The 26,999-nt window shown below is 37.4% G+C and overlaps 4 protein-coding genes across 9 annotated transcripts; 1 reads left to right on the top strand and 3 right to left on the bottom strand.

Annotated features, from left to right (window-relative positions):
* Nucleotides 1-519: 519 nt before the first annotated feature.
* LOC109005302 (aminopeptidase M1-like) lies at nt 520-9,990 on the bottom strand. Of its 6 annotated transcripts, none has more exons than XM_035683564.1 (19): nt 9,660-9,990; nt 9,422-9,567; nt 8,986-9,088; nt 7,857-8,043; nt 7,686-7,779; nt 7,056-7,209; nt 6,586-6,690; nt 6,370-6,486; nt 5,851-5,964; nt 4,725-4,907; nt 4,312-4,633; nt 3,766-3,887; nt 3,587-3,684; nt 3,101-3,278; nt 2,900-3,014; nt 2,721-2,788; nt 2,175-2,252; nt 1,872-1,952; nt 520-1,114 (listed from the first exon to the last, which is right to left on the bottom strand). In XM_035683564.1, exons 1-19 carry the CDS (start codon nt 9,882-9,884, stop codon nt 932-934), a joined length of 2,673 nt encoding a protein of 890 aa, XP_035539457.1. In that variant the 5' UTR covers nt 9,885-9,990; the 3' UTR covers nt 520-931. The 6 variants fall into 6 exon arrangements, with proteins under 6 accessions (XP_035539457.1, XP_035539458.1, XP_035539460.1 ...); XM_035683565.1 differs by having other exon boundaries at nt 9,734-9,982; XM_035683567.1 differs by lacking the exon at nt 9,660-9,990 and having other exon boundaries at nt 521-1,114; nt 8,986-9,063; nt 9,422-9,533.
* Nucleotides 9,991-10,911: 921 nt separating this feature from the next.
* Nucleotides 10,912-13,010, bottom strand: LOC109017362 (threonine synthase, chloroplastic-like). Its single transcript, XM_018999645.2, has one exon. It carries the CDS (start codon nt 12,895-12,897, stop codon nt 11,308-11,310), a length of 1,590 nt encoding a protein of 529 aa, XP_018855190.2. The 5' UTR covers nt 12,898-13,010; the 3' UTR covers nt 10,912-11,307.
* A 6,662-nt stretch (nt 13,011-19,672) lies between these two features.
* LOC109005308 (solute carrier family 25 member 44) lies at nt 19,673-21,711 on the top strand. The gene has a single exon (XM_018984165.2). It carries the CDS (start codon nt 20,215-20,217, stop codon nt 21,283-21,285), a length of 1,071 nt encoding a protein of 356 aa, XP_018839710.1. The 5' UTR covers nt 19,673-20,214; the 3' UTR covers nt 21,286-21,711.
* Nucleotides 21,712-23,296: 1,585 nt separating this feature from the next.
* LOC109005310 (PHD finger protein ALFIN-LIKE 5-like) lies at nt 23,297-26,273 on the bottom strand. The gene is made up of 5 exons (XM_035683282.1): nt 26,072-26,273; nt 25,382-25,414; nt 24,855-25,083; nt 24,519-24,654; nt 23,297-23,761 (listed from the first exon to the last, which is right to left on the bottom strand). Exons 1-5 carry the CDS (start codon nt 26,172-26,174, stop codon nt 23,501-23,503), a joined length of 762 nt encoding a protein of 253 aa, XP_035539175.1. The 5' UTR covers nt 26,175-26,273; the 3' UTR covers nt 23,297-23,500.
* Nucleotides 26,274-26,999: the final 726 nt, after the last annotated feature.

The following is a 26,999-nucleotide window of genomic DNA, read 5'->3' as shown; positions in this document are numbered from 1 at the left end:
TTGAGGATCAAGATCTCTACAAGTGCGAGAGACTGCCGACATATAAAGTGAGTTATACAATATTTATAGAGCATATAATGTTATTTGCAAAAATCCACATGGACAGAGTATATTGTACTTGAAGCGCTCAAGTTGATCTTGAAGAGGTGTTTTCCCTGACGGGCATCAATGAGAATCGCTATAAGTAATGGACAGGCACGTCTCTTTATAACTAATCATAACTTTTAGGTGTTATGCAGATAATAAATAATGATATACATACAATACATTTTCATAACACATTTCATAACAATGTTGTAGGAGCTGGGGAATATATAATCTTGTTAACTTGCTTCCAAATTAGTTGATTTATGGTATCGGGTTGACTAAATTGACCTGTTCATGGTCAGCCTAGTTTGGATAAGTATTCTCAGATATTATGAGAATATCTCATTACTATTTATTATTTTATTATTACTTTTTACTTACTTTTTTCACTATTATTTAGTACTATTCAATGTTCTATCATTACTTTTTCATTATTTTTTTATTATTATTCATAGAATATCTGAGAATACATCACTATTTAAACACAACCAGTTAAGACTTATTTATTTACAACACGTGCATATGGCACCCGATTTTTCGAGCATGTAGTGTCAATAGCTCGTCAGTCTAACATAATCATGTTCACAGCGTATAGCTTTGAATCAAATTGAAAGCTATTACTTCTTATAAAGAAGATTTCCTGAAGTTCTGACCGAATTTGAGAGTTTCAAGTGGAAGAGAGAAAAACACATGAAGTAGGTCCTACAACATTTATTGTTGTCCAAATGAATATTTCGAACAACATTAAATGAGCAAGAAATGTTATACGACCCACTTCATGTGTCCATCTTTATTCTACTCGAAATTCTCAAATTCGAACAAGAACTTAAAAGCACCTTGATCCTTACTTCTTGCGAGCCAAGTGTTTGATTTGGTCTCGTAGAGATTGTTCACGCCTTATGTTCTCAACCCACCTCGCTTTGATTCGGACTTGCTCAATGCTTTGCCTCAAGTTCATATCAAAAGAAGGACGCTTGCGGCTTTCAAAAAATGCTTCTATCTCATCTGCCTTTTCATTGCTGCAGAACTGGCAGATGACAAAATTCGAGTCAGTCTATTTGTTTTGAAAGTCACTAATGATGGCTATACCAAAACATAACTACACGACATATCATAGATGCTTTTAAATGAGTAGATATATATGCACCAACATAGGTTACTCAATTCCATCATTCAATTCAGCACTAATGTCCAGACTCTACAGTTTTAAGTCCAAGTGATTGTAAAAGGGAGGGGTGGGAACGATGAGGCCCATGAGTATCTCCAAACTCATCCCAAAAGGAGTACTTTGATTAGCAGATAGCTCCAACATTAATAAACAACTATGCATCATAGTGTTTTCTTGGGCATGCCTAAGTAATTTGGGAGTGATTCTTTGGCAGTGAAGAAGTTCATCGTAAGATTAACCCACCAAACTTGTAAAGGAGGTTTTTTAAATGAGGAACACACCCTTCAGAAGTGATATATTCTCAAATAATAAATGAATCTGAATCTTTATTGTAGCACATTTGGTCCATGCCTCACTGATCAAGGGTATAGGCGGACGGTAGGCAACAAGACTGCAACCCCACTAAGCTTAACAAGTTCAACTGTAATGTATCCAAGTACTATTTGATCAGAACAAATTGCACATATCAATGTATAATAGTTGACCAAATCAATCTGCACAGAATTTCTACTGACCTAATCAGCAAATGGATCATAGAAAACTGCATTTATGAAAATGAGAATTAAAGACGCAGGACATGTACCACTGTGCTATTCAACGAGGCCAAATTGCTTACCAATGTGATAACGTCCCGAATTAAATGTTGGATTAGCATTCCGTCACCACCATATTTGGTGGAGATCAACTCCCAATTCTCCTGCATCATCACCGAATAAACAAGACTCGCCAAATTGTAAAATTCAGAGGGAAACCTTCAATAACATTCGATATTACTAGTTGCTTCCTAACTCTCATTTGTAATATTTTTCCCAAGAATGTCACCAATTGGACACACTCCCAATTATTTCATGAAACCCAATATGATAATAGTTGTCAAAAAGTAAGAACCAACATGATGATGTTGCCCGGAGATGCATACCTTCAACCATCTCCATGCTACTTCACCGCCTTTTGAGCTTATTCCAGCAAGCACATAAGTGGCATCTTGATCTCGAACCTGAAAGGATAGTGAGATAAAGTAGAGTAATGCTTAATACACTCCTAAAGTGTGCAAGCCACGCTCAGTCCCTTTGAAAAAAAGTGACCCACTATGAAAAAGTCAAATTTTTCATGTGGATCTCAGGCACGCCCCACTTTTTTTCTAGAGTAATGCTACATACAATCGTGGAGTACATAAGCGTCATGCAATCACTTTAAAAAAGAGTAGGATTCGCTATTAAAAAATTAAATTTTTTTATGTAGATCCCATATTTATTCATTTTTTTCAAAGTGATTACACGGCCCTTGCGCACTCACGATTGCAACAATCATTTCTCTTTTTTCTAAGGGATTGTGCGGGGTTGCACACCCTAAGACTGCACAAATCATAAGACAGTAAGACCAGCAAGGAAGATGAAGCCATTAAGACCAGAAAAGAAGATGAAGCTATTTAAGAACCATAATTGAGTAGGCACGGCGTAAATACCTCATCACACAACATGAAGTTCAGAACCTCAAGGACTATATCTGGGTCTGGACAAGATGCAATAGAACCTGTATAAGGCCCAAAGGATCAAATTAAATCTATGTGACTTTCACCCACAAAAGAGACAGGATAGTGGATTTTCAGACTCCACGTTCAGTTCAAATGTTACTAAATCTTACATAAGACCCGTTCTTTCTCCTGCACCGTATTTGCTTCTTTATAAACATTCAATAGGGACTGAAACCCATTCCTGTTTGTGGTGCTAGTGTTCATCATTACAGCAATGTAAGCGGCCTGCAGAGCATACAATACAGCATCTCAACTTCAGATGGACTCCTTGGAGTGAGAAAGTGATTTAGATATAGAGGGCAAACTATTACCCTTTTAGTGTCAGCTGAAAGGAGTGGAGTATTTCTATCATCCACAAATGCCTGAAAGCGCCGTATTGCTTCTTTGTGAGTGTTATCATGGCCAAAAGTAGACAAGGCCACAAGGACTTCTCCTCTTAGTAGTGCACTTAAATGACTCTCTCCAGAAATTGATTCCCAGCCAGATTTTCTATATAAACAACATAGAAAAATATGACAACAAATTGAATGTGATGCTAAGGAGACTGCAAAAATCAGATGAAGTCATGAAGATATTCATTTTTGATAGCTTGATATTTGAAAAACTCGGTTGAATGTCAATGAAAAATTGCAAGGTACCACAAGGATATTTCTTTCCAGTCTTTCCATGTTGGCAGTAATTATGCATACACCTTACCCTAACATTTCATTAAAATGAGGTTTCAATCGTTGTCCTGCGACCAATAGGCTGGAATGAAGATGACTATAAGCATACTTAATACATAGGGTGATTCTTACTCTGAAGAAAACAGGAGGAGATTCATGAAAAATTGTTTCAACTCGTTCACTAGATCTGGGATGGCATCACCTGAGATCTGCACAACTTTATAACAGACCTGTAGCATATATCACTTAATAAGTTCTGGTAAATAATTGGTGTACATGGTAACATCATCAAGATACAGAAGTTACCATACGTCAACGAGTTTCGACAGCACAACAAAATCCAGCTCTTTCCTGTATGCATCCATCAAGGAAAGTAACAATGAGAGTGATTGTTTGCAAGCCATACATAGAGCAAATGCATCATCCAAAATTCCTGAAAATGAGATTTAAACAGAGTTATAGAGCAAATGCATCATCCAAAATTCCTGAAAATGAGATTTAAACAGAGTTATAAGCTATTTTGACTGTTTGCATATAGTCAAAAATAGAGATGAACCACCCAGTAAAGGAATTGAATATAAAAAGAGGTAACATGTATAACACATGCTATTTGGTTCATTCGTGTGTATTTAAAAGTGGATGAGAGAGAGAGAGAGAGAAAGAGCAAGTATGTAGCCTTAAGTCGGCCAAACTCTAGTCATACAGATGCCGCCTTGGTGTGACACCCATCCAATGAATCAGGCACCAAATTCTCAAATTCATCATGGTTCACCCTTGGTGATCAGTTGTCAATGAATACAGCATGCCTGGTACAACACTAGATCAGTTATTAATTAATCGTTGGACGTGGTACACACCGAATTTATCCATTTCTGACAAGTAATTTCCCTCCATGGCTTTTCTAAGCCGGGCTGCCAGCTTGTCTTCATATTCAACCCTGTAGAAACCACTCTGATCAATGTTAACCTTGACCCATAAATGTTCATCACAATTGTCTTCATTCTTTTCCTTGAATGAGCTTGAATTTTCATCTGCAGAGCGAACGAGTTCAGATATATCCAATTCCCCAAACCTCGTTTCCAGAGGCAGAGTCTTGTGCCTGTCATATGACCCAATGGACAAGGTTATTGGAACAGTCCATAGTCTGTCTTCATGCGAACCAGATGACAAGAATTGCGACTGCAGATCCTAAAACTGTGTCAGAGTTCCCAAGATAATAAATATGGTAAAAGATAAAGATGAATGTTTGGTTGCTAATCAATGATTAGACCTGTTCAAATTCCAAAATGTTATCTCTGGATTTTACAGAGATAACTGGATATCCCTTTTGCTTTGTCCAAGCTTCCATCATTGAATTGACTTGCACGCCAGATTCCTCTGAAAGAATGCTCCATAAATCTTCAGTCTTTGCATTTTTTCCAGCATATCTTTTTATGTATGAACTTAAAGATTTCTGGTTTCAATAAGAAGTCACGGCATTAAGGATGTAATTTGGCCAACTTAGATTTCAATCCACTTGTTGCACAGTAAAATGATCACATTCAAGAAGCAGAAACTAAAAGGAGTGAGTGCATACTATAAAACATGCTCCATAACTTTAGCCATTTTTGTTAATAAATTTAAGCAGGCAATTTTTTAATTATCTAAGAAACCTACCGGCCAATATAAACTCCTGGGATGACTAAGGAGTGGTTTGAATTCAGATATGAGTTGAGATGGTTTGTGAATAGTAGAATAAAAGTTGAATTGTTTATTATATTTTGTGTGGGAATTTGAGAAAGTTGTAATGATGAGATGAGATGAGTTGAGGTGGGTTTTGAATGCAAACGAGGCCTAAGATTCTCATTTTCTCTGAAAATGTAATATTAAGGTCTCCAGCACCAAAAAAATGAGAGAATTGAAGACATTGTTGACAATAACCAGAGAATAAGGATCAGAGCAAGCTTCCAACAGGACTAATATAATAGATACAATGTGCGGGTTGATTTTCAAAGCGAAACAACTCTGGCTTCTAACACATTTGTAGATACCTACCTACAATATGGAGTTTCAACCCAGAAAAAGACCTAAGAAGAATATACATGGCAATAGCATCCTGAGTAAAACCCTAAGGACCAACAAATTTTTTAGGCCACCCACTGATCAGAGAGAAAGTAGCATTATTAGCATAAAATATGATCAGACAAGAACATGATAATCTTGAGGTTTATAAAGTGGCAGAAATTTTCAATAAAAGTTTTCCAAACAAACGGTGTTAAGCCATAAATTCCAAATAGTAACTATGAAAATATTTTCCACCAATGCTCGTGAAATGTAACTATGAAAATATGGAGTCAATCTTTGGCCCTCCATCCAAACAGAACCCGACACTACAAGTTAAGAACAGGAATTCTCACCTGGAACATTCGATCGCCAAGATAACCCTGCAACATTCGAATGACAGCAGATCCCTTATTGTAGCTGATATCATCGGCTACTTCTAGTATGGAACGAGCATGATGTACCTCCACCTGAAAATATGAAAATCAGCATGTGAAGGACATATCTGGGTTATTAGCATAATTTAAGAAGATATAATAGATTGGATGCTCAATTCTTCGGAGTTGGATTACAAGAGATTTCCATAACTATCATCCCCCTTCTTCTAGGTAGTGCTCAACACACGTGCATATGTATGCCTGCACATACATACAATGAGCTGACAATTTGTCACTAACGCTGACAATTTGTCACTAACTTTACTTTGGTGACACTCAGTGCATTGTGAAAATCGAGTCCGGAGGCAAATTCCAGAAGCAGTTTTCCTTTTATAAAATGTTATTTTTATCTCTGAATTCACTAAAAAAATTTTAACTTAATATGCACAAGTGATGCGTTAGCAGGAAGTTTTAGCTTGAAGATTTACCATGCTTTACCTCAATTGGATGTGATTGTTCCAGTGCATCCACACGTAGGCCATAAGTTGTTTGTTTAAGAAACTGAGTCCATATTTTCCACTCTGGAAATATGATGTCAGTGGCCATATAACTTACCTGGAAATTTAAGATTGAATACAGATACAAACATTTCAAAATTGAGTCCAATGTAATGTTCTGCAAGTGGAAGATTAATATAATACAACTGCGATGTACCCATGTTGCAAATCCCTCATTAAGCCATAAATGAGTCCACCACTCCATTGTTACCAGATTGCCAAACCAATGATGGGCCACTTCATGTGACACAACAATTACGAGCTGACAAAACAAGATGATGATTTAAAGAACATATACAAGTATTAAAGAGATAAATAAAGAATTATTCTTCGTGCTTTTTACGGTTTTATTGAAATAGATCCCTTGGTTTCCAGATTTTTTTCTTATTGCCTTTGCTCCCTAAACCCTTTATTGTTTGGCCGAGTCAAGCAATCATCAATATGTTCTGATCTAGGAAAGGGGAAATGGATATAAAGTCACATAATTAAAAAGAAAAGATAGGTTTGAACTTTCATTTCTTGACAAACAGGAGCTTCTAGGACTCATAGTTGATTAACTATTTTTAGGCAGCATCAAACTGCAAAAGAGAAAAATGAGCCAAAAGTTTGTTTAGAAATGTAACTTCCACGTTGTTTCCTAGCTGTTGAAGAAAGCAACTCATCGTAAAGTAGATCATTTTCACGGTATGTGATCAACCCATGATTCTCCATAGCCCCACCAGCAAATTCAGGGATGGCAACCATATCCAGTTTTGGAAGTGGGAAAGGAGTTGAGAAGTACCTAAATGAGGCCCAAAAGCTGGTTTGAGTAGCATTATCACTGCAGAGAACATAAATACTCTTCTCCCGACCCAAAAAAGAGAACGCTTAGCAGTCTTTTTATTCCTTGTCACCTACCCCATGGTATAGAGCAGTCTTTGTGGATTAGGAATTTTTTGAAAAGAATCCATGAGGGAAGATCCAAGTGTATCAGGTCTTTGATTTGGGTACATTCATATAATTCAGAGAAGATAAATTGTTCCTTCATGTTTACCAATGAATTGAGAGAAAAAGGGGGGAAAATAAATCCATTCTGTTTTGGCATGCAAGAAGTACTGAAAAGTTCACCATCCCTTTAACGCAAGCATAGGCCAAACACTACCATTTCTTACTGGGGTGTAACACTATGTGTACTGTTGAATTAATTATAATAAGTCTATCTCTGTAATAACAATAGTGAAAAACATAGAATGTACAAGAAGAAAACAGTGAAATTACTTTGCAAATATATCAAGTGACTTTACAGCAACATCTAAAGCAAACTTCCCTTTATCACTCTTTCCAACAGGACAATATGCACGAACCTTAATCCCTGCATGCACAGAGAAACAGCTCATAACAACATTGTTATTTCTATTTTGGGAGTAAGACTATGCCATATATGCCTACCATCAGCTGTCATTTCTTCAATATAATCAAAGGCACCAACAACAACAGCCACCAAATAGGTTGACATGATTGGAGATTCCTCAAAGTAAACAGTCCTGATATTTCCTTCAAGATTTTCATCAGCAATTGGCATATTAGACAAAGCTGTCAAGTCTGATGGCACATCTAGTGTTATCTTGAATGTGGCCTGTAAAGAATGACAGAGCAGCAAAGAGAAATTTTTAGTTTTTCAAGGTAAATTAAACAGCAAAAAACATAATCACTTACTTGCGAACAAACATGAGTACCCAATTCATAAAAAAAAAAAAAACATAATCACCATAAAAAAAACACACCTGATGCCTGTTTCTTTCATAACAAATCAACAGGAATATTTTTTTCTCCTTAAAACAGATCATAAGAGTGTCATTTATAATTCTTGATATTCTACCTGTGTTCCAAAAAGCATGCAAATACTAATTACAAAAGAAGCATGGAAATAAGACAGTAAAACAGCCATGTTTGCCTTTTTCTCACCTCTCTGTGCGACACCCATGTGCCCCATGCCAAACCATTTCGTGCAGCCCACCGGAGAGAGGGAGAAGTGTTCCTCCTCTTTCTCTCCACCACCCTCTCAAACTAGCTCTCCCTTTTCTCTTTTTTCTCTTCTCACTTCTCCCCAATTTTTGTCCAGACAAAAATCACCAGATCTGCCACTGTGCAACCAACTGACACCACTACAGTTCCATATCGATCCAATGCACCTTGCCCTACTGCAGCCTCCATGTCTCATGGAGATTGCTGTAGAGGTTCTTGGAGGTCCTCTCACTGGACTGCTAACTCAAACCACTTATAGGTGACCCTTTTCTTGGCCAATATCACAATCCATTGGCCAAGAATAAATCCATTGGCCAAGAATACATGAGATCGGAATCACTCTGCTGGTCCTAATTTCTTGTTTTGCATGCCTGTTTTACCTTATTTTAGTTCTTTAGCACTGTGGTTTGAATCTTCAGGGACGATTGTAGGGATCCTAGGCCCCACAGTTTTACCTAGGAATGTATACATAATATACTAACTTGTCCAGAAAAGAAAAGGTGTAAGACAGTAAATTATTTCAAGGTAAAAAGAAATTTTTAATTACACATACCTTAAGAGCAGGCTCATCCCAGCAAGGAAAGCACCGCCTTGCCTCCACAGGTTCAAACTGAGTGGCTGCCATATTCTTCTTCACCCCACCATCCATATAGGAAAAGGTTAATTCATAGCATGAATATTTTACTTCAGGTTTGGTTCATCCCAATCCATGCATCTCCGTGATTCATTAACGTAGTTGTTTCAGGTCGTGTTTAATTCGTGGATTTGTTGTGCATTTGATCATTATCGATAGCAATTTAGAATTCAAAATGTCCACTTTCTTTTCTTTTCCCTGATATTCTTAGGAACTAAACAGAGGAAGGGCTCCAAATATTACAAAAAGGTCGCTCAAAATTAACCATGTCATCTCAGAGCCCTAACAAGAAAAGAAAAGAAAAATATTTGCATCGAATTTGGAGAAGAAAAAAGAAAAAAGAAAAAGAGCATACCATTTATAGAAACCAATCAAGTGCTGGTTAAGGGCTGCAGAAAACTCAATCCACAAAACTCCTTCACCAACATTAAGCAACTCCTTAAAAACCAGCACCAGTATCTCATCATTGCCCTCCAAAACAACATCACACGGCCTATATGTCTGCGAAAATTAAGAAACAAACATATATTAAAAACCCAAAAAAAATCCATGCGACCATCATCATAGAGAGCAAGAGTCAGATTAGTTGTTACTTGGTTATTGGAGTCGGTGAACCGGACTTCCTGGATAACAATTTCGAGAGCATTTAGGACGAGGAATTTTGTACCTTCGATGATGTCAAGGCTAACTTGGACGGTACCAGAAAAAGTACAAGCCGAGAGGTCGGGTTTGAGAAAAAGATCATAGCGTTTTGGGATAGCGAATTTCGGCAGCCTTGTTTGGCCTTTGAATTGCTCCCAGCTCAGTTTCGTCTCCATTTTACACCTCCAAATTCACTCTTCTCAGTTCTCAATTTGTTTTGGTATCCTTACCAAAGTGAAAGGAGGAAGCTTTTAGCAGTGATAAGTTGATAACCTTTTTGAATCCACACACTTCAATCATATGCAACAATAACATCTCTATCTATGAATGAGAGCTGTCTGGAGTTATTTCCCGAGTTTCCAAACACGAGAGCTGTCCGTTGACCGTTGTCACGACACATGGTTGCTGTCGCTTTCCGTTTTGTTTTTAATGGGAAAGGCATTTATTTTTTAAATAAAAAAATAACAGATTGAGGTACGGAAATTCAATCCCCCATATTCCTCGTGAAAGAGGAAATAAATAAATATTATTTTTATCGAGAAGAAGGAAAAGAAAAAAAAAAAAAAAAAAGCAAACACATGGGCACGGAAATATATACAAGAAATATTTTATATTTTAATACTTAATTTCTTTGTTAAGTGATTGAGTGAGTTGGCCTGAACCCCATGGGGCCCTTCGCTAATGGGCTAGGGTTTTAATTTAAAAATCTGTTGCCGTGACAAAGGGGCTGCATGCAAGAATTCCAGCATAAGGACAGAGCTGCCTGAACCCCGAAAGGTCGATCCCCCACAAAACAATGTCGTTGCTCACAAGGCAGCTTGAAGCTTGTATTTCAACACTCATGAATAATAATAATAAGCCGAAGATATCGTATGACACTTCTCTCAGTTTCATTTCTCTTGGCAGGATGTTAACATCTTAAGCAAGGTTGCATAGGTGGATGGATCCCTTGAAAACTCAGCAAGCAAAGCTAATCACTTTTGTGCCAAACCGCAGCCATTTTTTGGTCTGCTAGAGATAATTCTTTGATAGTTGCATCGATACCGGGATTGTGATCAAGATTAAAGTACTTCTCCCACCACCATTTTAATGCGGTCTGTAATAACTGCTAGTTGTAGAAATTTGCTTGAATAAAGGCCCAAAATAGACATATTTCATCCAAAGAACGTAAAAATCCCAGATCCCAACCAGTTAAACAAAAGCTAGAAAACAACTAGAAGCGCTTATTGAAGTACATAAATGCTGAAAAAGTGAGAAATCATTTGTCCTGCTGAGCAATGAAGTCGTCAACAGCAAAAGCATACTACAATACAATGCAGACTATGCTCCGACATACAGCAAGGCAACTAAACACTCGAAGAAGCTAAAAAAGCTCACCAACAGAAATGTCGTCGTATAATTAAAATGGCAGTTCGGAGTTATCCAAAATTGACTATGAAATGCTGGCCTTTAAAACGAGCCCTTCTCTGAATGCTTGTCCAGCAAACAACATATTCTCTGTTCTAAGCATTTTCTAGTCCTACAGCGAAGCATCCAACAACAAGAAAAAGAGCACAGGTAAAATGACATGAGCAAAACTTACAATGCTCACAATCAGGCCTAATGCTTGGGTGCCTTGCTCAGCAAAGTCTTCTTCAAAACATCCATAACCGACCCAAAATCCGCCTTAACCTGCACTGGCGGGTTTGCCAGCCGGCAAGCCATATCCTTGATATTCATGGAGTGGTAATCAATCTTCGACTGCGTGAACTTCAACCCGTGTGCCGTGCTAACCACCACTGTCCGATCTGTCGGCCCTATCGCTCCACTCTTCCTTAGCTTAATCAAGGCCGTCAACGCCACCCCAGTATGAGGACAGATAAACATCCCGGTCGAATCCGCCTGCGCCATTGCGTCCATCAGTTCCTCCTCTGTCGCCTCCTCGACGATCCCATTAGAATTCCTGAGCGCATACACCGCTCTATCAATCGAAACTGGATCCCCGATTTGAATGGCGGACGCAAACGTGGAGTTCGCCTTTATGGGCTTGAAGTCTTTCCACCCCGATTGGTAATGCAAGTAAAGAGGGTTCGCATTCGCCGCCTGAGCACAAACAAGCCTGGGAATCCTATCAACAAGCCCTAACTCCTTACACATATGGAACCCTTTGTAAAATGCATATATATTTCCGAGATTTCCACCCGGAACTATAACCCAATCGGGTACGTTCCAATCAAACTGTTGCAAGATCTCAATCGCAGCGGTTTTTTGACCCTCTAATCGCAAACTATTCAACGAATTCGCTAAATAAATCGGCAATTCGGCAGTTACCTCCCGAATTAACTGCATACAGCCGTCGAAATCTGTGTCGAGGCTCAAGACGAATGCACCGTTTGCAATTGGTTGAACCAGCTGAGCGATTGAGATTCGATTAGCGGGCAAGAAGACAATGGACGGGATCCCAGCAGCGGCGCAATATGCTGAGAGAGCGGCGGAGGTATCTCCGGTAGAAGCACATCCGACGCCGACGACCGGGCGTTTCATTTTGCGGAGACGATTGACTTGGCTAACCAGCACGGTCATGCCCAGATCCTTAAAACTCCCAGTGTGGCTGATCCCGCAGTGTTTGACCCAAAGGTCGCTCATTCCCAGAAACTGTTTCCCGAAACGCTCGGCCCAGAATAAGTTGGAGTTGCCCTCGAATGCGCTGATGATGTCGTCGCTGTCGATCTCGGGGAGGACCCACTCCTTCTTGGACCAGACGCCGGAGCCGTAGGGCCACGTGGTCTTGCCGACTCGGGAGTCGAAGAGGTCACGCCAGTATTTTCCGTCGTAGTTTTTCAGTGCGTCCATGTCGTGCTGGACGTCGAGGAGGCCGCCGGACTGGGAGCGGTAGACGATCTCATCGAGGGAGTAGGACTCGGTGGAGTGGGAACTGGAAGAGTCTGCGTTGAATGGGACGTACTTGGCGGAGAAGCGGTGGGAGTGGGTGGGGTTGTTCCGGCGGGCTTCATCGCGGATGTTTTCGTCGGCGGGGCGGCGGGGTTTGGAGACTACTGGCTTCGGCGGGGTTGATGGAGAGGGGGTAGAGTGAGCGGACGCTTTGATTTGAACGAAATGGGATTTGACGAAGTGGGATTTGGGAGGAGAGGTTTTGGGTTTGAGGGAGATATGAGAGGATTGGGAGAGAGAGATGGAGAAGGAAGCCATTGGAGTGGGGGCGGCTCTTTGATACTTTACGAGCGAGCGAGGCGAATGGAGAATTGGTTTCAGGTTTATAAGGAGGGTTTGAGGAGACGTGGCGAGTCGTCGTTGTTTGGAGGCTTTGTGTCATGAGTATTGATACACCTACAACATTTTATACAATATATTGTGTAATAATGTGTTGTATAAAGGGTATTATTATAAAATTATCTGTTATATAAGATGTTGTAGGTAAATCATTTTCCTTGTGTTATTATTAACAGTACGATGTCGACTACATACATTAGAGCATTGGCAATGGCCTAGCCATTGCCAAGTCTAAAATTTAGCTAGAATGTTATTTTTTGACTATAACATAGATTTATAACTAGATTAGTCCACATTGAACTAGCTATCTTAAAGTCTAAATAATAATAAAATATTAAATATTTTAATAATATATAATTTTTTTAATATTTTACAAATTTAATTAATAACTTTATTAAAAAATAAAATTATTAACAAGTTGAGGATCTAGAGTTGTGCTTCTTGACAAGGAAGCACCAAGAGCAGCAGCATAAGTATATGAAGAAGGTGTGACATTGTGGACAGCAGATGAGCCCTGACCATTTGCACCAGATCGTAAAGCATCAAACGTTTTCAATTCATAGCGCAAATGAGCTAGCTCCACTTCAGCAGATCCTGCTGCTTCAACATTTTCATCAAAAGCATTGCGGCTGACTGGGAGCGATAGTTGGACGCCCCAAGTCATCCTGCACATTTATTAGATTAGAAATCACCAAGACAAAAAAAAAAAAACAATTATGGGGAAAAGAGTAGGCAAGTCAAACTAATGAGAACTTGCCCATCAGTGTAATAATGATCAACCAAACTTGATGATGGTAAGCCAGATAGACATGCAAAACAAAGAACAGCTGCTCAAGAACCTTAGATTTAAAAAGCATATGCCTTCAGAACAAAACTAATGAAGCAGAGAGTTGAACAACATTACAACATTGATCACAGAAAAGAGAGAGGCCATACTTTAAGCAATACAAGAGATCAAAAGAGACGCAAACTAAAATTTAATGATTAACAATAACCTAGAAGACAAAGGAAGATACATTCTTTTGGCATATTTCAAGGCCCTTTGAAGCAGATTTAAAGGCCCAAAGTACTCAAAAGGGCAGCAACTCAATATTGGCACCTAATATACAAGCAAATATGTAGTTAAGACCAAGAAAGGATACGTCATGAGTTTAAAACTGGTGAAAATGAAAATATGGCTTTACAAAGATCAGGAATTCAAGTCTGTAGACTAAGAACTTTCATCAACCATTACATTTCACAGCCTCGCACTTTAATAGTCACGTTTCATATTATTACTTATCAAAATAATAATAATCACTTCTCATATAAATCCCCCAAAACAAGGACATCAACAGGTATTTATGGTAAACAACCTCACCTAATCCAAAAGTTCAACTTACATTAATGGTTACAATCTTGACTCTTGCATAATAGAAGGGTAGTCACTAAATCCTCTGTTCTAACTGACATTTTGATAGTATAGATTCATTAAAGCTAGGTTTATCAAACTGACTTTATATGTTGTAGACGACATGATTAACTAATTTTTATTACCAGTCCGCATGACTTGATTCTTAATTACAAGAACATCAATTTCCAGTAGAGATCCTACTGACTTGGAATTTCCAACTGATAGTAGAGACGTGTAGCCATGATAAATGTACAATTTAGAGATTCATAGAATGGTGCAAACCAAAATGAGTGGCACACATTTGCATCCCCGTCAGATACAGTTCAATTAGCTATATCGTCGATCACATAAACCATTTTTGGCTTGTCCCAACAGATGATCCAAGAGTGAAAAATACTTTAACAGCTCAATACTACACAAAAACAAGGATCTCACCAACAAAGGCAGTTAAACAGTTTTTAATACAGGCAAAAAAAAGCAAGACACCTGAAAGATTTCAGCTAGGCTCTTCTGTTTGCTCCCAAGTCCTAAACCCGGCAAACCAATCAGACCATCACCACCCCACTCTGCAGAGCCATGTCCTTTGTCTGACTCAAGCTCAGTTTTGGTCATAGTTACAGGATGATTATAAACTCGGAATCCTAACGCTCACACCCAACCAAACTATACACAAAACAAAAGTTGGCACAAAGATGCATGCCACATTAACATTCAGTGTTCTTTTTATGTTTTTTATATATACTTCCGTTGGTAAAATTCTCACAAAGATGATATTGCGACTCGCGTTAACAGAAAATAGATGACACACCCATATATTCAAGGAAGTAAATTAAGAGAAATACATATCTTTGATCATTTATAAATATTAAATTATAATCTTTCGAAAATCTATCTTTCTCACGAATAATTACAGAGATTAACGTAGGCTCTGAATCCATTCCCATCTAGAAAACAACCTCTGTGGTTGGATGTACAAATTACCATCTTTGGTTAGCTCAACTACTTCTCTTTTGTATTGTAACATTATCCAAACTAAACTGACTTTATTGTTCTTGATTACAGACCCACATTTGAGAGATTTATGTATCTATTACTGCAAAACGTCAAGTTATTTTCGTTAGATTCGTTGGTTGTTTGTAGGCTTCATTGATACTGAGGAACTCACTAGAGTTTTCCTTCGTATCGATCTGACCGACCCTTAATTAAGAATTAATCCTTTTAGCTCTCAAGTAACTCGAAAAGGTTTATCTTCCTTACCCCCAAAATGGCCCCAAAAAAGGGAAAAGAAATCAGAGAGAAGAGGGAGAGAAGAGCGAGGAAGAGGAACTTACGTTGGAGAGAACGAAGACGACGACAACCGCTGGAGAAGGCGACCACTGGAGAGAAAGGGACGCTTGCGGGCTGGGGAAGAGCGACGTCTCAGCAAGAATGGGGCTAGAAGATTATGGCTTGCGGGTTGAAGAAGAAAATGGCAAAGAAGAGAAGGGAGCTTTGGGAGAAAAAGGGCGAAACAGAGTTTTGGGAGAAAGAAAATCAAGATAGATGAAATGAGGGTTTTGGGATGAAGAAAAATAAAACCGAGGGAAAGAAAAAGCGGGAGGCAGACAAATGATAAAAAAAGACTTTGGCCTGTGTACAGTCCCTCGCCAACAATAGAGAGCTGCTAACATTTACTGTAGCAGAAATGTAAAATTTATCCAGTTTAGCTAGGCCAATGCTGGAGTTTTTTCTCATATTTCCTTCTAATTCGAACTTGCATTGGCTAATGGCTAGGCCATTGCCAATGCTCTTATTGATTAACGGCCAAAAAGATCTAAGCCAGCAAGGGATGGCAAACTTGCCTGGATTCAGCCCCCAATAATGGCTAGAAGGAGAGGGTATCTGACCAGAATTTTTAAAAATGTATATTTAAAAATAAAATAAAAAATTCTATAAACTATCTTATCGTCCCACTAATTAAGATAAAAAGAAAATTCTATAAACTATATTCTCGTCCTACAAAATAAGATGTGATATATTTATTATTATTAAATAATTATTTATTATATATTTTTTTATCATCTAATGATGATAAATATGTCATATATTATTTAGTATGATCAAAATAAGATAAAAATGTAGTATATAACATTACTCTTAAAAAAATGAACAATAAGCTAATCTTAATCTGAATAAAATATATGGATTATTTAACAAATTTTCTTAAAGATAAATTATATTTATAATTATAGAGTGTGCAAGTCTTATATATTATTTTTGAAAAAAATTATAAATCTATGGCTCCTATAAGAAAATTATTTTTGTAAAGGTAATAATATTTTAACATGAACATTAATAATTCGACCTTCGATTTTCTATGATCCACAATAATAAATAATAGCATTTAGAAAACGTACCTCCTTCCATTTTAGTTTGATAAGGAATCTAACCTGACTATGAGAGAATGATCATCCTAACAACTTTACTTCCGAATGTCTTCCAATGATTAGAGGCACAATCATGTTATAGGTGATAACTCTTTAACCTCTCAGTACTATTTATAGACTTCTGACTATTAATAAATTTAAGACTTTGTGTTTGACCGTAATTAGAGATATAGAGTTAATTTTATAGATTAACAATTACATAAAAATGAGAATTGTAAAATCATATTCCAACAAATAATATAAGAATCGTCATTATCATAATAATTAGATTTAATTCGTTAATGTAACTTAAAATTATATATGTTACATGGATTGATAGCTAGTTAAATAGGTTGATATGTAATCAACTTGTTTATCACATAATTTACACGTATCTAATTGAGTTCGATCTGATTCGACTCTAATTATACTGTATTAAAATATAACCTTTTAACCTCGTCGATCTCACATGTCATATAAAAAATTGTTTACCCTATATGTAACACATTATTAAAATTAAAAATTAAAAAAAGTAATTAGCTTTGTCATAAAAAATAGACCAACCTTGGGAAAAAATGGAATAAAAAACATGTAATTGAGGATAATAATAGTACAATGAGGATTTGAGTTGGGTTTGTTTGGTGTTGGAACTGGATCCTTCGAAGATGGGCCAAATCCAACAAAGGACCCACATTCATTGTACAACACATTCAACTTCAATCAGATCTAAATGAAAGTGATTAGGTTGCGTGTGATAGTATGGTATTTTTAGATATTTTATAAATAATAATAAAAATATAATAAAATATTAAATAATAATAAATAATAATAAAATATCCAAACTTGTTAAAAAAGCTGATACTAGAGGATGAAAACTTGTGATTGTTTGTGTAAATATAAATTACATAACAAATGAATATTTATTATTTACTGATGATTATCGATTTGTTGTCACTTTGGTATTGGGTTTTTCCTGATTATTTGTTTCCAAACGGCAATCATAAATTATTTATAAAAAAGCTGTAAGTTTTATTAATAAAATATCTCCACCATTCTCACCGTATAATAGATCTCCTAGTGATAGTAGCATTTCATCTCATGTCACGTGAAAAATAAATAAAATAAGTAAAGTGATTTTAAAAAATAATTACTTTTTTTTAAATGATTTTTTTAAATGATTTTTTTTTTTAAATACTTAGATTATCGTAAGGGCCACCTTAAGCCACCCAAGCAGCACCGCCTTCAAATACTCCAATCGCACAACTCAAGCAAACCTTGGACTGCAATCAAGCGTTGCTTAGGGTGATATAAGTTTTTTTTTTTTTTTGTTTGTTGTTGCCTTTCTAATAAATTTTTTTTTCTCTATATTTTGTTTTTTAAAGGTTTTAAATAGTTTAATTTTGTTCTGCTCGACATTCAATCATTGATTATAACATATTATTGTAAGAAATTAAATTATTTAAATTATGCCTCGTTTGTTTTGAAAAAATATCCCATCTAATCATTATAACTTTCTCAACTTCCAATACAAAATAAAATAAATAATTCAATTTTTTCAAATTTCAAAACAAAAATAATATTAAAAAATATACTCTAACAATATTTTATTCAACTTTTTAACTTTAATCTCATCTCATCTCAAAAAACAAACGAGACCTTAGTCTTACTATCTGTCCGTAGCAGCCGGCCACCCCGCCCCCCACACCCACTTGGGCAGGGTCACATATGAATCCTGGCTCCATCTTGTATGGGCAGATGACTCTGCCTAACTGTTGGATAGATAGATGACATCGCAATTTGTTCAAAATCTACTAAATAATCCAAATCCATTTCTACTGACAAATTCCTACAATTAGATGTTGTTTGCAGTTAGGGTTGTAAACGAATCAATATATTCGATAGCCCGTTCGGTATTCGTCCGATTAAATTCAAATCAAATTCGACTCGTGAAGAAAAAAAATTGTCTATGAAAGCAGATATCTGCTCAATTAGTAAATGACACATACTCGATAAAATTCGACTTGACTCAACAAATACTCGTTAAGGCCTGCTCGTTTATGCTTGAGTCGACTCATTAGTTCGACTTGATTCATATATTGATAAATATATATGTATATATACATATATGTATTAGCTAATAATATAAACATAATATTTTTATAATTAAATATATAATATATAACATAATTACTTATATCTATATCTTAAATATATTTTATAATTATATTTTATAATTTATACAATAGTTAATGGATAATATTTAATAATCGATTACGGCCCTATTTGCTGTAGCGCTTAATCTTCCTTTGTAGGTAACAATTGTGCGGGCAAAGATTAGGAGATATTTGAATTCGTAAGTCATCTCAGTTCATCTCAACTCATCTCACTATTATTCATTACTATTCAGTAACTTTAACTCACAAATCTCATTACTATTCACAACTCATCTTATTACTATTCACAATTCATCTCAACTCATCTCAAGTCATTTCAAATCATTTTCAAATCCAAACGTCTCCATATTGTTTCGGTCTCACCCTAAAATATTCACCATTTCAACCCAAAGTCACGGTAAATGAATTTACTCTATTGCAGGCAGAAAATCAGTTTTAAATAAAAGGAAAAAACAAAACAAAAATGTTTAAAAAGTAAAATGCGACATAATTTTTTTTTTTTTTTTTAATGGTCTGACACGGCCACCCCCAATCTAATATGGTGGTGGGTCCCACGTTATCGATAAGGTTCACACGTCATTCACCGGCTCAAAAAGGAATAAAATAACGGAGGAAGCCACCTCCTAATCCATCACCGACACGTGTCCGCTTCCCCACTCCCTACAACCCATCCCTTGGGACCCTTCCCATGCCTGCGCCATCACTCACTCCATTGTTACCTAAAAAAAAATAAAAACCTCTTTTCCCGGTCGCCCACTCCTCGGTGTCTCTCTCTCTCAGACTGTACGGACGCCAAGGTTTCTCTCAGGAATTGCGTCTATAATATCCCCTTTTGTGTGTATATATATACACAGACTGTCTACATATGCGGCTTTGATCTAAATCATAACCCTAACTTTTCTCCGGTGAGATCCAAACTTTCCGGGGAGATCCTCCGGCAACCGATGCTCGACTCTCCGGTAAGTGATAAATTTAGCTCCTTTACCGAGAAATGTTAGCTCAATTCGTTTGTTTTCACCTCCGATCCAAGACCTGGTTCCACAAGAGGAAAAAGAACACCTAAATCGCTACTTTGAATCCCTTTCGACCCTGAGATCTTATCAAATTTGTATCATCTCATGGTTTTGCACTTGTACAGTCCTTGCAGTTAGGTTGGGATATTTTTCATTGTATTAGTTTGTACAGCTCGTACGGTTAGAATATAATTGAAGCTGAATTGACAAGATTCGTGGAGTTTTCTTGTGGGAATTTTAAAGTGGCGAAGATGAATTTGAGCGCGGCCGAAGAAGAATCGTCGGGGCAAGAGATTCACATCCCGGCCGATATCGACTGGGAAATGCTTGACAAGTCGAAGTTTTTTTTCCTAGGTGCCGCGCTCTTTTCGGGCGTATCGGGCATACTTTATCCGGTTGTGGTGTTGAAAACTAGGCAACAAGTAGCTCAATCCCAAGTTCCTGGCATCAAGACCGCTTTTTGGATGGTGAGGAATGAAGGTTTCCGGGCATTGTATAGAGGGTTTGGGACTTCTCTCACGGGCACGATCCCTGCCCGGGCTCTTTATATGGGGGCACTAGAGGTTACGAAGAGTAACGTGGGAACAGCCACTATTGGTTTAGGGTTTTCGGAGCCGATGGCCGCAACAATCGCAAATGCTGCCGCTGGTTTGAGCGCGGCAATGGCTGCGCAACTTGTATGGACCCCAATTGATGTGGTGAGCCAAAGGCTGATGGTTCAAGGTGCTGTTAGTTTCGGCCATGGTGGTGGTAACATGAATTCAGGTGTTGCTAAGGCATCGGCGTGTAAATATCTTAATGGGATCGATGCATTTAGGAAGATTTTGAATACGGATGGGCCGAAGGGATTGTATCGGGGGTTCGGGATATCAATTTTGACGTATGCACCATCAAATGCAGTGTGGTGGGCTTCTTACTCTGTGGCGCAAAGGATGGTTTGGGGTGGAATTGGGTGGTACTCTTGCAAGAAAGATGAGGATAGCAATGAGAATAGGCTGAGAGCGTTTAGGCCAGATTCAAAAACAATAATGGCAGTTCAGGGAGTCAGTGCAGCCATGGCGGGTGGCATGTCAGCTTTAATCACAATGCCACTCGATACAATTAAAACCAGGCTGCAAGTTTTGGATGGGGAAGAGAACGGACGTCGAGGACCAACTGTTGCACAGACAATCAGGAATTTGGTCAAGGAAGGCGGTTGGACGGCCTGTTACAGAGGATTGGGGCCTCGGTGGGCTTCAATGTCAATGTCTGCAACAACAATGATCACTACCTATGAGCTTCTGAAACGGATGTCGACAAAGAGTCAAGGGGCCTTGACATGATTAACTATAGAGGGACAATGAATTAGATAAAAGAGAAGGAGAAATAGAAGGGGTACTTTTCTTTGATCTTTGTCTAAATCTTCTTTATTTTCTCTCACTTTGTTTCTGAGTTTCCCTCTTTTGCCTGTTTTCCTTCCCTTGTGTTAGCCAGCCTGACTGATAAATCGGTGTATAATCATGTCAGGACTTACGTATATAATATATATATATATGAAATAATTTTTAGCTTCCACTACACCTTATCTGTGTTATCTCAATATGATGTTATCCGGAACATCTGGTTTGTATATATTGCAAAACTCAAGACCATAATTTTGTGTTTCTGGTGTTCCAAATCATGTGGTTTATACTTTATCTTCATAAGCTTATATCTGGGAGCAGTTCAAGAATTAATCATGGAAGTAAATGAAACTCTGGACTTTTAGTAATGTCCCTTCTGCAAGCAATTGTATGTTTATTGGGTGGGAATTTTACCATTCATAAGGGTTCCCAATCCCATCAATCTTTTCCCCTTCGTGGTGATATCGATAAAGTGGGTATTTCTTTTTGGTTGTGGTTTATTGCGGATAACTTTAATTGATTGGTGGGGAACACCTGTTTCTTGTAAGGATGTAGGACTTGGGAGAATCTGCAAGACTTAAATTACTATCTGACCCTACCATATCAATTTTTAGATTAAAAAAAAAAAATGAAAATCAGGAATTGATGTTTCATAATGTTTGTTTCATTTCTTTCTTTCTTTATTTTTTTATTTTAGATAAGTAAATGTTTGTATTCTTTCCATACCACCATCTCTTACAGGGGAATCCTTGAGAGTGAGTGATTTATTAAAAAAAAAACTGGTTTGATTCAATGCTTCCCTAATCGACGTTTGGCTTATCTACTTCCATCACGTTATGGACCCATTAACCACTTGTTGTTTATGTTACGCATAATATATTTTAGTTCAAGTATCACATATCTTTCTCCATACAATGGGGATTGCTAATCTGACGGCAAAAGGGGACTGAGTCTCTAGTTTCATGTCACAAACTCATATTTATTGGTTTTTTTCTTATCCTATTTACTGAGTCGTTGACCCACAGGACCTAATTGTTCACTACAGAAGATATGCGCGTGCTTGCTAATGTATTCAATGACACACAGTTTAGTGGAAAATAACATAAGCTTGTAATAACAATACAATTTAGTGGAGACATAGAACGAAACTTTTTTCTGTCTTACCCGTTTTTGTGAGGTAGGTAGGTCTCATCTTCTTTTCTAATTCTTAGATTTACACAATTTTGCTAAAAAACAAACTAGTAGGAGACCCACAACATGGTTGGAGCCTTTGGTGAAACATCAACTTCATCCGCATGGTCCTTCCTGTAAACAAGACAGGAATACAACATCTTTATCTTCGAGATCTTCTGGTTGAAGTTGTTTGATGGTTTCCTATCTTTTCCCTGCTTTTCCAACTAATTCAAAACTTAAAACGTTAACTCCTCCAGGGAAGAGACAAAGCACCTGAACCATTTTCTCAAAGTGTTTTAACTCTAGGTGCAAACAATTCTTTGGAGCCACACTTCCTGGTGAAAAGTTAGCGATTTAATCAATTTCGTGTAGAAAAACTTCCGAGAGTGAGGTACACGGGATCGGGATTTACTCTGCAGGGGTGGATCCGAAGGGCCCTGCCTTGTTGAGGTTTTCCGATATAAAATAAAAATAAAAATTCTTGAAGTGTTTTGTGGGGGGAAAAAAAAAATCATCCATACCCTAGTTCGTACTAGATGAAGTCAGTAGCATACGTCGACCCTCACCTGTATGCTTGTCAAAAGTGCACTCTTGTGGCACACAATATAATAATATATTGCTTTCCTTTTCATGCCATGAAAGTTGACTATTGCAGACGAATTACAATGTATGCAAAAATGAGCAAACTTGACATGGAGATTCATCACTGCTGAGAATGCATCAAATGCTACGTAAGTGTAACCGTTAGAAGAACAGAATGGGGACAAGTCTTCTTGCCGCACTACAAATAGATAGATTTCTTAAATTAGAAAGATAACAAGGCGTGTCAAGATAAACACGGGGGAACGTTCAAACTACAACTGAATAATAAGATATCGAAAATTAAGACGCATTCACAAGTTGTACTAATTTTTAAAACTAAAACTGAACAGAGAGATAGATCATTGACCCCGAGCAGGCAATTAGCACTTAGCAGTGTCCATCATGCAGCGTTCTTGTTGCTGCATGATGGACACTTGTACCGCTTAATATGCTCAGCCCTCGCTGGGGTAACCTTTACACACTTGCCATGGAACCACTTCTCGCAGATGTCACAACAAATCCAAAATTCATCTGATGCATAACTCTCCGCACATGATCCACACAAGGTCAATCCATGCTCTTCATCCTCATCAATGACTTGATGTTCGTCCTTTGCCTGCGTGCCCTTCAGATATTTTTCCTGAGATTCTGATGTCCGCCGCTTTGCCAGCCAAACAAATTTAAGAACAAACACAAATGATCTAATTGAGAAATAAGGATGCTAGTTTCATCGTAGCCAACAGATAAACATATTCTTCCAAGCCGAAGTATGAAGTTAAACTAGGTGCACAAAAATATCAGTGAATGAAACTAAAAACAATGCTCGAGCACGAGTATAAGGCAAATGTAAAAGAACAATCCAGAAATGCAGGAAGGTTAGAAATAGCTCCCCAAGGGTGAAATTCAGAACACGAGACATGCATAACGGCCCGCGTATTCTCGTTCAATACAACACTAACAACAGGGAGTTCCTGTAGACTACAACACAGTATTTCACTACTGAATCATTTGGGCAAACATCCCCCTTGATGTGATCTTGTGTTGGTAACAAGCCCAACTCATGTTTTATTGTAATGAATAATCACAAAAAGAAAACAGGGAGTCCCTCAGTACGTAGGAGGTGTACATAGAATTTTTCTATAGTCAAATACAACGAATTGCAATTTCATTTAGACCGAAATTTCAACTTTAAACAGACAACACTACAAGTCTACAACTCAGTATTTCACTAATGAATCATTAGACCAAACATTCCCCTCAATATTATGTTTTACCAATGATTATAACTGTTGGACAAAAAACAGAAACATCATCACATATAAGGCCTGCCAATGAAGAATACAGCTACCAAAGCCACATATCTGGTAGTAATTCCTCAACTAAGTAAAAGAAGGATTGTATTAAGGAAATCTTTTTACTAGTTTGGAGTTCGACTTGGATTTGTCGCTACCACGATTTGAGACAGACGGCTCTTCCTTTACTTGTTTTTGTGCAGTATCGGTCACCACTTCAAAGACTGTTGGAAGTTCATTTATCATGTCAAAGAGCCGCTTCCTGCACCACAAGTAATAAATTAAAAATTAATTACGAGATGCTGAGAAAGCACCAATTGCATATGTAGGGTAGACATCTAATGATTCATTCCATGCTTTCACCACGATGAGGATACAGCTAGGTCTATTCAGTTTTAATACTCACGACATCACTGGGTTAACAAGCTGAAGAGGAAACTTAGACAAGCATGTATAAGTTACCTGTCAGCCTTATCAAATCCAAATCTAGCACCAAAATAGAAGGCAACACCAAGCAGCCATGCATCGCTATGGACAGCAACTAAAGATAACCAGTCCTTTTCTTGCATGCCATTTCTCGCAAAGTTTATTCCCAGTGCAGGCTCTGGGAGCTCAGGAGGCACTTCCTCAGCAGGTAAATTGACTTCCCATTGCTCACCAGGAAAGCCATACAAGCATAGATTCTCCTTCTCTGCACGCACAAAATAATACGTATAGACTAGTTGAAACAGAACTCAATAGATTGAATAGATGCTAATAGGAAATAACAAGCATACCGGAAGCAAATGGTACTTATTACTTATTAGACATAGTCATACAAACACCTCCCAATCCAATAACCATTTGAATTTCCTAAGCCCCAATCACAGGCCACCATATACTCTTAGGCCACATACCATTTTCACAAAAGCAATATCAAGTTCACTTAACCATTAAAAAAGGACCAGGCATATATGTGCCAACTAAATGAAGAATGAAGTAACCCTAACCTGGATCACACTGCCGATAGAATTCTTCAGCATCTGCAACAACAAAATGAAAACACAAAAATATTGAGAAAAAAAAAAGAAGGAATCCAATATTCTTATCTCAAAGAATAAATTATTCTATTGATTTTCGAAACAGAACAACGAGTATAAATGACAACTCCCTCACTTGTTTGCAGAAAATGCGAGTGAAGAAAAGGAGACAAAACCTTAAAAGCTTAGACTAGAAGAATCATTAGGGAATTGCTTGCTTTTCTAAAGCTTTCGCATTCATAATTTAATTAAATTCTCCACGAAATTCTTAGATATAGGCTGTTTTTCTCTAGGCAACGGGGAGGTTATATTTGAGTCTTTGACCTCCGGATCTCACCCCCGTTATATGGGGGGCCAGTGCCATTGATCAGCCGAAGGCCACTTGCATAATACAGGCTAATTGATTGTGGAAAGAGATACATACATAAATAACCTTCTAAGTTCTATATACACGAACTGCACGTATGGTTGCCTGAAAATGGAGGATAATGAAAGGAACTCAACGTGTCTTGCAAAAACAAACAAAAACCTTGTTCTTAGAAAACGAAACAAGAATCAGAAACGCCCGAAATGACATAAAACTATAAAAGTCCAAAAGGTTTGATTTTTCCTTTTTCTAAATTATGTTCGGTAAGCAAACCCGAGAGAGAGAGAGAGAACCAGTAGTGAGGGCTTTGAGTATGCCAGTTCGGCGGCCCCTGAAATCCCAAAAGACCTTCTCCACTGTTCCCGGGTAGTTCAGAACTCCTCCTCCTCCTTCCATTCTCTCTCTCTCTCTCTCACTCTCACGTGAACCCAAAAATACAAAAATCCAACGAAGTCAACCTTTTTTAATTGAACCTCAAAATGAATGAATGATGATTAGTACAGTGCGTGTCGTGCGGAGGTAGGACATGACCGGTATTTTTAGGACGATTTAGTTGCCTTTTTTTCAGGGAGAGGATAGTATATTGGGGGATTTTAAATTTCTTTTATTTATTTATTTATTTATAGGGCTATTCTTCTGTCATTTCACGAAATTTGTCGGGTTTGGATAATCTGGCCCACTGGTTGACTTGCATTTGAAATTGGCCGATTTGACCCGAACGAACAACAAGGCCCATAATGAGTACAATGTTGCGTTGGTGACGTGGAAGGCCATGGGACCAACACGTCAAACTTGTTAGGGAGTGAATTTTTGGTTAAAGAAAAAATAAAAACTGCTACATTTTATATAGTGATTTTGGAGTATGATATCCGGCATTACTCCATATTACATATTTTTTTTTTTATCTGTAAGTAATGTTAAATACAATCTTATAGTATGTAAGTCTTGCATACTCTTTTTGAAAAAAATAGATAAATATGAGATTCACATAAAAAAAAAAAAATTAATAATGTACTCTATTCTTTTTCAAAAAATATATGCATACCTTACTATTTTAAAATTCTATCTAACATTATTTCTTTTTTAATACACCGATCACACTATTGAAATGAATCTAAAAATAATAAATATATACATATATATATATATATATATTTTGGTATTGTATCGATGTTTTAACCTTTTTTATTTTATTTTTATTTATAATTATAGTCTTGTCTC

Source organism: Juglans regia, chromosome 12 (genome assembly GCF_001411555.2).
Source record: "Juglans regia cultivar Chandler chromosome 12, Walnut 2.0, whole genome shotgun sequence".
In the NCBI taxonomy this organism is placed as follows: domain Eukaryota; kingdom Viridiplantae; phylum Streptophyta; class Magnoliopsida; order Fagales; family Juglandaceae; genus Juglans; species Juglans regia.
Note: the sequence above shows the minus strand (reverse complement) of the source record. Positions and strands in the feature narration are given on the sequence as shown.

Coding starts and splice junctions, on each gene's coding strand:
- LOC109005302 (XM_035683564.1), bottom strand. CDS start 9,884: ATGGAGACGAAACTGAGCTGGGAGCAATTCAAAGGCCAAACAAGGCTG. Junction 9,568..9,659: donor TCACCGACTCCAATAACCAA/GTAACAACTAAT, acceptor TAATTTTCGCAG/ACATATAGGCCGTGTGATGT. Junction 1,953..2,174: donor TAGCATGGAGATGGTTGAAG/GTATGCATCTCC, acceptor GTGATGATGCAG/GAGAATTGGGAGTTGATCTC.
- LOC109017362 (XM_018999645.2), bottom strand. CDS start 12,897: ATGGCTTCCTTCTCCATCTCTCTCTCCCAATCCTCTCATATCTCCCTC.
- LOC109005308 (XM_018984165.2), top strand. CDS start 20,215: ATGAATTTGAGCGCGGCCGAAGAAGAATCGTCGGGGCAAGAGATTCAC.
- LOC109005310 (XM_035683282.1), bottom strand. CDS start 26,174: ATGGAAGGAGGAGGAGGAGTTCTGAACTACCCGGGAACAGTGGAGAAG. Junction 25,415..26,071: donor ACTCAAAGCCCTCACTACTG/GTTCTCTCTCTC, acceptor TTGTTGTTGCAG/ATGCTGAAGAATTCTATCGG. Junction 23,762..24,518: donor CCAAGTCGAACTCCAAACTA/GTAAAAAGATTT, acceptor TGGCTGGCAAAG/CGGCGGACATCAGAATCTCA.